General features: G+C 39.9%; 2 protein-coding genes across 6 annotated transcripts in view; one reads left to right on the top strand and one right to left on the bottom strand.

The window, feature by feature from the left end:
- The window catches only part of LOC122246485 (uncharacterized), a 24,692-nt gene extending 14,854 nt beyond the window's left edge, over positions 1-9,838 (top strand). For both annotated transcript variants that reach the window (XM_043005062.2, XM_043005063.2), the window contains exons 2-7: positions 1-451; positions 1,971-2,087; positions 5,460-5,682; positions 6,011-6,378; positions 7,040-7,171; positions 8,545-9,838. The exon at positions 1-451 is cut by the window's left edge and continues 273 nt beyond it. In XM_043005062.2, coding sequence (XP_042860996.2) covers positions 320-451; positions 1,971-2,087; positions 5,460-5,682; positions 6,011-6,378; positions 7,040-7,171; positions 8,545-8,661 — 1,089 coding nt within the window. In that variant the 5' untranslated portion in view covers positions 1-319 and the 3' untranslated portion in view covers positions 8,662-9,838. The remainder of the gene's footprint in view (positions 452-1,970; positions 2,088-5,459; positions 5,683-6,010; positions 6,379-7,039; positions 7,172-8,544) is intronic.
- The window catches only part of Fancd2 (Fanconi anemia complementation group D2), a 53,525-nt gene that overhangs the window by 35,547 nt on the left and 7,978 nt on the right, over positions 1-10,000 (bottom strand). The gene's annotated exons all lie outside the window — the stretch shown is intronic.

Genomic DNA, 10,000 nt, shown 5'->3' with positions numbered 1-10,000 from the left:
ATGAATCCAAGTGACAGGCAAGCAGACAAGACGTCCTTATAAATACATGCAGGCAGGCAAGAGTTCCTCCTAAGGACGCGCGGGCTGGCAAGAGCTCCTTCTAAGGACACGCAGGCAGGCAAGAGCTCCTTCTCAAGGACGCGCGGGCTGGCAAGAGCTCCTTCTAAGGACACGCAGGCAGGCAAGAGCTCCTTCTAAGGACACGCAGGTAGGCAAGAGCTCCTCAAGGACGCGCGGGCTGACAAGAGCTCCTTCTGAGGACACGCAGGCAGGCGAGAGCTCCTTCTACGTGTGGTCCACCGCGAACGGCAGCGCGAAGATGGACCAACTGGAGGTGATGCCCGTGAGTTCGAGGGTCGTCTGCCTCAACGCCCCCCACCTCAAGTCCCTGTGCGTGTTCGAGGCCCTGTCGCGCACCCTCGGCTGTTACTACAACCACCACCGCCTCCAGGTCTGTACCCGCCCTCCAGTCTGTGTTAGTGTCCCTCCTTACCTCATTTGGTCAAACATCAAAATATGATAAAGATAAAGAGATCCTGGTTTTAAGTAACAGGATGTTGCAAGAGCGGAAGTTCCAAAACCCAAGTGATTGCATGGGTTTCACTTGCATTGACAAATAGATTAAAAAAGAAATTTATGAAGATAGACCCCAAATTATTCATGCACAAATTCCATCAGAAGTATAAGATAAACTGAAACCCTTTGCTCATCAAAGTGAGTGAGTGAGTGAGTGAGTGAGTGAGTGAGTGAGTGAGTGAGTGAGTGAGAGAGAGAGAGAGAGAGAGAGAGAGAGAGAGAGAGAGAGAGAGAGAGAGAGAGAGAGAGAGAGAGAGAGAGAGAGAGAGAAGAGAGAGAGAGAGAGAGAGGAGAAGAGAGAGAGAAGAGAGAGAGGAGAGGGGGAGGGAGAGAGAAAGAGAGAGAGAAGAGAGAGAGAGAGAGAGAGAGAGAGAGAGAGAAGAGAGAGAGGAGAGAGAGAGAGAGAGAGAAAGAGAGAGAGAGAGAGGGAGAGAGAGAGAGGAGAAGAGAGAAGAGAAAGGAGAGAGAGAGGGAGAGGGAGGAGAGGGAGAGAGAGAGAGAGAGAGAGAGAGAGAGAGAGAGAGAGAGAGAGAGAGAGAGAGAGAGAGAGAGAGAGAGAGAGAGGGGGGAGAGGGGAGAGAAAAGAGAGGAGAGAGAGAGAGAGAGGAGAGAGGAGAGAGAGAGAGAGAGAGAGAGAGAGAGAGAGAGAGAGAGAGAGAGTAGAGAGAGAGAGAGAGAGAGAGAGAGAGAGAGAGAGAGAGAGAAGTGAGAGAGAGAGAGAGAGAGAGAGGAGAGAGAGAGAAGAGAGAGAGAGAGAGAGAGGAGTGAGAGAGGAGAGAGAGAGAAGAGAGAGAGAGAGAGGGGAGAGAGAGAGAAGAGAGAGCGAAAGCGAGGAGGAGGAGAGAGAGAGGAGAGGGAGGAAGAGAGGAGAGGAGAGAGAGAGGAGAGAGGAGAGGAGAGGGAGAGGGAGAGGGGGAGAGAGGAGAGGAGAGGAGAGGGAGGGAGAGGGAGAGGGAGAGAGAGAGGGAGAGAGAGAGAGAGAGAGAGAAGAGAGAGAGAGAGAGAGAGAGAGAGATAGAGATAGAGATAGAGATAGAGATAGAGATAGAGATAGAGATAGAGATAGAGATAGAGAGAGAGAGATAAAGAGAGAGATAAAGAGAGAGATAAGGAGAGAGATAAAGAGAGAGATAAAGAGAGAGAATGAGAGAGAGAGTGAGAGAAATAAAGAGAAAGAGAGAAAACAGGAAAAAGAGAAAGACAGAAAGACAGCGGGCGAGAGCGAAGGGAGAAGTAACAAAAGAGAGGAAGGAGAGGGAAAGCGACCTGACAATGACCAGGTGCGCGGGTTTGCAAGCGGGATGCGAGCGAGAGATAAGCGCCCGCTGATGAGACTCCGCGAACGCCCGAGTCCCGTTCAATATATCCTTGACAACAGTGTGTGCTCTCTTCAGGTGGTGTCCTGCCAGGCCACCGTACGGCTTCCTGCTCCTCGCGTCGTCAGGATACGCGGCCATGCAACGCACACGCACCCCCCTGGCGACACGCCCACGCTCCGCACGCCGATACAGGTATTGCACGGAAATAACTCAGTGACGCCGCGGTGTCTTCTCTTCCAGGGACTGCCACAGGACTCGCAGATCAGGCCTTGGCACTAGCAAAAAAAATCCTCGACAGCTTAATCCACTGACGCCTGTGCATGCACTGTTCACTGTGGTTTGTTTTATGTCTCCGTCTCTGTCTCTCTATCTCTGTCTTTCTATCTCTGTCTGTCTCTTTATCTGTCTCTATCTCTGACTATATCTGTATCTCTGTCCCTGTCTCTGTCATCTCCTCTCTCTCCTACACAAGCGCTTAGTCACCAAGTAGTCAAGTAGTAGGCCTACCTGATCACACCTGTTTCCCCCAGTGCTTGATTTGTTTCATGATTGTCTTTTCATTCCTATCATTATCGCTATCGACGTTATCATTATCATTATGATGTTCATAATGATTATCACCATGATCATTATAACAAAAATAACAATAGTAATTCCATTAATATATATATATATATATATATATATATATATATATATATATATATATTCAATCCCTTATAAACAGGTGAAATCAGGTAGGCCTACTAACTGATTCAATAGTGACTTTGCACTTGTACAGCCATATATGTGTCAACAAATAGAATGAAAAAAAAACATAGCCATAGTAGACAGTGCGTGCATACATGCACTCACAGCGTCAATGGGATTAAATACATTTTGCATGTTACATAATTCATCCTGATAAAAGTGAAAAAAAAAACTTTTACGTGGGCATATAAAAGTGTTCTGTGTTCGATCAATTAACAAGAGAAGCTTTATGTTCATATCACGGAGTTTTACCACGAAAAATGCGGACAATCTCTTTTGGCAACCTGAGCGTGGTGTGTGTTGCATCACTCTACTGCATTCGCCCTTCCTCCTATCAGTCGAGTGTGTCCAAGCACGGTGATGCAATCGGCGAATCGCATGTTTCTATTTCCACAGATACCGTTATCAGTCTACAATCAAGTTCGAATTTTAAATCAACACTGCCCTACTCCTTCCTCCTATGTGAGGCTGGCTGCCATCAATCAGATTCAAATAACAATAATTCATGGTATATTTATCAAGAATCTTAGAATATATAGCTTAGAGCAAAGCGTGATGCCTTGATTAATAGCAAATCTAATAAAGCACAAACGATAACACGATGAGGCGCATACCGCGTGGCCAAAATAACGACAAATCCCCAAACAAAAACCAACGAACGGGGATCGAGCGTGCGTGACCCGGCCGAGACGAGCCCGACCGAGGGCGTGTGACCACATGGATTCCGCGGAGGTGACGCACACTGCACTTCCGATGTGCAAGTTATCGCAGATGTATGACGTGGTTCTGGCAACAATGTAACGACGGTGTGAAAGCATTTCACCCACTCTCTCGAGCGCCATGGGAAGAACCGCACATTTCCGGAGAGGAGTTCAACTTTGCTAAGCTGTCGCAGTAATACTTAAAAAAATATTTTCGAAAAACTATTCACCCTTTTTTCTTCTTTTAACTCCTCGAGGACCCATGCGTCACGTCACATTTAATCTCGAACTCGAGTCGCGTCGGAACCTTTGTAAATTCACGTTTTTATCATTAACATTACACTCAATCTGTTCGGTGTTCTAATCAGAAGATAAACCGAATGATATGATTGCTCTCTCTATCCAATGTGATTTTTCCACTGGGTCGTGCATACAGAACATTATAAGTATCAGAAACTCCAACGTGTATATAAATATACACTTCACAAATCTACCAGCTTGCACTGAAACTTGTATTCAGGGTCGGTCAAATCATTTCCCTATTCTATATGGGTCGTTATACTCAACATTCCTTGCAATCAATGGCGTGGCTGCGATACTTCCCCTGTACAACGGAAGGCAAGGTTTCTCGAACGACTTGGGGCGATCACAACGATGGCCGAATCTGGATCGTTGCGACCAACTCGAATTTTCAATATTTAAAGTTTTTGGTGGCAGTATGAATAGCAACAATATCATAAAAAATTACAACAATTACACCAAAAGCAATAATAATAACGCTGGTAATACTAAATAAGCTCCTTTTTGCCGTAGCCGCCGATATACAGCCATATGCCGGCAAGCCTTGGAGTTAAAATCATAATCCTTCAAAAACCACACATCAATCCCCACATCCCTGTATGCCAACGTGGCCATGTTCTAGCTCTACGCTCGTTGCGCTGGTGGGTCCGAGACTCATAGGCATCCACAACTAAAGATGGACCTTTCAAAATCTTGTCTATTTTCCTAATATTATCACTTATATAACTACACAATCGGTTTTATACGAATTGAAAGGAAACTTGGAAAACGAGTTATTTTCCCAACGAATAATACCGACTGGTTTTAAAAACCTGGCGGCCGGGGAAATATTAAAATAAAGATAAAGATAAAGATAAAATAAAGAAGGCCCCTAGAGAAAAGGGGCGACTCCTAGACGGTTTGTGGCGTCTAGCATGCATTTGCCGGTTGCCGCGCTCCTTGGCCAAATTACTTCAGAGATTTAGATAATTCTTTTCCTACTATTCCAAAATTTAAACGCTGTCAATCATACATGTCCAAGAAAGCCGGAAAAAACACATAACACTAGAGATGAATTGATACTTATACGATAAGCACAACAGTAACTCCGACGACGCGACGGATGGAATTGCTTGGTAACGTCATGGTATAGACGAATATACACACAAAGACAAACACAAGGAAACAACCGTTATCACAACCGAACACGCATGCACACACTCACACTCACTTATCACTCATTCATTCATTCATTCACTCACTTACTCACACACACTCATTCCCTCGAATACACTCACTCACTCACTCACTCACTCACTCACTCACTCACTCACTCACTCACTCACTCACACACACACACAGACACATACACACACACGCGCGCGCACACGCACACGCACACGCACACGCACACGCACACGCACACACACTCACTCACTTACTCACTCACTCTCTACCTTTCTTTTTTTTTCTTTTTCTTTTTCTTTCTCTCTCACACTCACACTCACACTCACACTCACACTCACACTCACTCACACACAAACACAAACATAAACATAAACACAAACACAAACTCACACACAAACTCACACACACACACACACACACACACACACACACACACACACACACACACACACACACACACACACACACACACACACACACACACACATTTCATAGGCACATACATTTATCCACATCCAAATCTCCCACATTCGCACAAATCAACCAACACATTCACTTGTAAACAATGCCAATAGACATACCTCATTGCAAGACCACAAACCTTTTCTTTCCAGTGCAAAACATACTCACTGGTTTTTTTTTACAGATGGGGACCTACTTGGTGTTCCACCTGGGTGACTGGTCACAGGTCAAGAGGGGCTCCCTTGTGCTCAATGGCATCGAGCAGGTGCCAAGGAGTGCTGTGCCAGCTAAGGTGTGTCTGCAGCGAATCCTGCACTCTCAACCTATAGTGCCACCTGCCCCTCCCTTGGAACCCACTCCACAGTCCCCATCACATCTATCTCCCTCTACACCCTCTAGCACTCAAGGTCAGTCAAAAACTAATTTACATTTCTTGAAGTTAAAGTTTTACATTTTACTGTCATAAAAATTAAACTTGAATCATCAATTTTGCTGCTTCTGGTAGAATTTTCTTAGCAAAAAAAAAAAAAAAACTCAGTCAATTCAAACATCATTAAAGAATCTGCAAAACAAGCTGATATGAAGTGGGTTACATCTGCTTAGGCCTAACATATATTTTCAGTGTCAGGGAAACCATAAAAAAAAATTATCTCCCAAAAATGAATCAGTTTCAAACTTACAGTAGTATCATATGTTCCTTCAAGTACCTATAACGTTACTCCTTCCACCTTCCAGACGAACAACTAACAAATGGAAATGTCCTTAAAAAGACCACCTCTTTAAGTCCCAGAGCCAACCCGTCCCATCCAGTAAAGCCACCGCCTGTCCCCCCAAAGCCTAAAATCTCAAGGGGGACTAAATCATACAGCCTGGACACTCAGAGTCAATCACTCACAATCACAGACCAATCAATACAAAATATAAAAAGCAGTCTTCCGTTGGCTGAACCCCAAGCACAACAAATGGCCAACATTTGTGAGGAGAAACCTAAAAGTCCAGTTAACCAAATATCATTATATATGAGCCAGGCAGAGGACGTAACAACCCTTTTAGACGATGATGATGACGAGTGTGCATCTGATACTTCTGATGACCTCCATAAGGTAATTGCTCTATATTCATCAACTAGTCTATAACTGAGTCCCCTCAATCCATGATTCTGATTAATTTAATCTTGATCAGCAGGAAAGTCTGTGCTATTGACAGAAACTCTTAGAAACCAAGCAGAATTATATAAATTTCAGATAGCAAGAGTTTCTAATGATCTCTAACCAAGTTTGATATCGTCTGCCTAAAAACTTTCAAAAGAAAATAAATAAAGTTTTTCTGAATTATTAATTAATATACTATATGTACTTGAGGCACATCTTGCACAGTAGGTTCAATTACTAATATGAAACACTTTTGGTGCTGTTAATTCTTGTAAATTTTTGTACTGACAGAAGTTTCCTTCACTCTTTGGAGTAAGCATTAAATGCATCTTTTACCACTTACATAACATTAATCTATCATATGTCTAATTCATAATAACCAATAACTATGTCTATAGCAAAGATTTTCTATACAGAATATAATATCCGATCAACATGAAGTTTAGATACAACAAGGCTTCCCAACCACTTCATCAGTTGAAGTCATGGATATATATATATATCAACACAAATAAAAAAGACAGTAGGATTCCATTCATAATCCATGCATATTAAGACCAACGATTTACTAATCCTACATGCAACGCTAAACAGACAACTTTATTTCACCCAGGTAGTACGCAAAAGATTATCAGCAGACATAACAGTTCTATTGGACCCACCACCTGAGAACAACGTGTTGGTTCTACTCTTGAAACCAGCAGAAGAAACGCAAGCATGGCAGTTCTTATCTGCCTGTATGCAGGTAAAAAACAATAATACTTCTCTCTCTCTCTCTCTCTCTCTCTCTCTCTCTCTCTCTCTCTCTCTCTCTCTCTCTCTCTCTCTCTCTCTCTCTTTCTCTCTCTCTCTCTCTCTCCTCTCTCTCTCTTCTCTCTCTCTCTCTCTCTCTCTCTCTCTCTCTCTCTCTCTCTTTTCTCTCTCTCTCTCTCTCTTCTCTTCTCTCCTTCTCTCTCTCTCTCTCTCTCTCTCTCTCTTCTCTCTCTCTCTCCTCTCTCTCTCTCTCTCTCTCTCTCTCTCTCTCTCTCTCTCTCTCTCTCTCTCTCTCTCTCTCTCTCTCTCTCTCTCTCTCTCTCTCTCTCTCTCTCTCTCTCTCTCTCTCTCTCTCTCTCTCTCTCTCTCTCTCTCTCTAGGTACTGAACAAGAACTATCACATTAGTAGACAATCGCAATTTCATTCTGTCACCTAAATGTACCATAAAAAATAAAAACTGCATATATTCTATAATTCAGCTATACACTCACGATAATGTGAAAAATTGAATTAAAATTTGTGTTCAAGCTTATTCATTTATGACAATGGTAATGATAATATTATCTATACTGAGTTGTAATAATGAATGATAATAATAATAGTGATAATTAGAGTAATAATAAAAAAATAATTACAACAAGAACAATAATAGTAATAATAATAATAATAATAAAGATGATTATAAAAAAAAAAAATACTAATACTAATAATAAAAATTATGATAGTACTAACATTAATAATAATAATAATGATAATACTACTACTACTAATAATAATAAAAATAATAATGACAATGATGATGACAATGACGATGATGATAATGATGATGATGATGTTGATGATGATGATGATGATGATGATGATGACGATGGTGATGACGATAATAATGATAATGATGATGATGATGATGATGATGATGATGATGATGATGATGATAATAATAATAAAAATAATAATAATGATAATGATAATACTAATACTAATACTAATAATAATAACAATAACAATAATAATAATAATAATAATAATAATAATAATAATAATAATAATAATAACAATAACAATAACAAAAACAATAATAATAATAATAATAATAACAATAACAAAAACAATAATAATAATAATCATAATAATAATAATAAATAATAATAGCAAGAACAGTGATAATTACAATAATAATCATAATAATAATATAATAATAATAATAGACGAAAACATCAACACCATCACCATCATAATATCCTCAAAAATAAAATAAGAAAAGCAATGATCACAAACTATATCAATAATAAAGTTCAACATTTCTCTATCAAATCTAAGATTTCAAGACACACAAAAAAATAATAATTCTTGTTTTTCTACAGGTCACACAGTGTGGAAAAAAACCCTTGGTGATGGAAGGCACAGGATCCATGAAAAAGGCTCTTACACGTACCAAACCGCTCTACTTTTCCAAGAATGGAAACGTGCAAAGAATATAGTTTAGCCTGAAGTCATTCTCTGATGAATATACTATATTATCTGTATCTTCAAATTGCTGAGAAATTGTGTTCAACTCCAATCTTATTTACGCTTAACTAAAGAAATAGATGCATGTAACATTTGGAAAATGTTATAATTCTCACATACTCATATACACATGCTGTTTTAAAAATAAAATTGATCAGAGACAAATAATGTAATATAAAGGGTCTCTAAGCAGAAAAAAGCAGCATACCACCATACTGTTGAACATCTAATCATCTAAAACCAATCAAGCAATCCTACCTCACTATAAGCTTGGTGAAGGGTATACATAACACAACATCAGGACTACAAAGACAATGCCACATATGTGGTCTTTTTGCTCAAAAATAGGTTGTGCTAATCTTCACATTGATTTGAATCTGAACTGCTGTTAACCCAATGAGGACTGATAGCATCCATACAGTGGTGGACCAGGATTCCAGATGTCACCTTCACATGCCAAGACAATGAAGGGTGGTTTCTGTTCTGTGTACTACATAGGCATGGAGTTTTATGGCGCTGGCAGTGCTAGTTCCCAAGCTACAGCCTAACAATGTCAGCCCAAACCCTTGTTTTTCAATGCTTTTATTAAAAACAATAATTAGCTTGTCCAGAAACAAAGACAAGGGGAAAAAAACATAGCCCCAATGGGTTAATATAGTCTTAAATTCTGACTCTGAGAGATGGTTGGTTCTAACAATCAACTGCTTAATCACATAAAGCATACTTTCTGTAGTAGATGTAGAACCATCATATTATAATCATATTAAATTTTGTTACTCTTATTTTGTTCATTTCTTGAAACTTTTCCAAAATATCAATTCATCATTTTTTATTCAGTTACACCACAGTTCATATCAGAGAAAACAAATTAAAAATCTACTGTAAAATTCACATTGCGAGTAACATATCATGAAGTTGCTTCCAGCTTTTCTGAGCCTCTTTCATCACCTATACCAGGAGAAATACTAAGTTACAATTTTATATATTTTTGACGTTCTTTATAGAATAATGTGAAATATTACTCTTCATCTATAATAGGTCCCACTTCTTATAATAATGTCTATATTCCTCACAGAATTTATAAATCCTTTCTATATGATGTCCAATTAACTTAAATTAATTCATTAATAAACAGTTATATTCCTCTAATATATCTTTTTCTTTAAACCTTCATAAATTGTCAAATCAGCAGTTATTTAAAAAAATAACAACAGACACAGAAACAACCTGTAAAAGATTAAAACACATACAAAGTCTGTGGAATTCACATCAGCTTGGACCCACCTTTTAAATTCCAAAACTCTGATGTAC

The sequence above is a fragment of the Penaeus japonicus genome, unplaced genomic scaffold, assembly GCF_977035675.1.
Source record: "Penaeus japonicus unplaced genomic scaffold, GWHDUDI00000001_assembly GWHDUDI00000014, whole genome shotgun sequence".
Lineage (NCBI taxonomy): Eukaryota > Metazoa > Arthropoda > Malacostraca > Decapoda > Penaeidae > Penaeus > Penaeus japonicus.
Note: the sequence above shows the minus strand (reverse complement) of the source record. Positions and strands in the feature narration are given on the sequence as shown.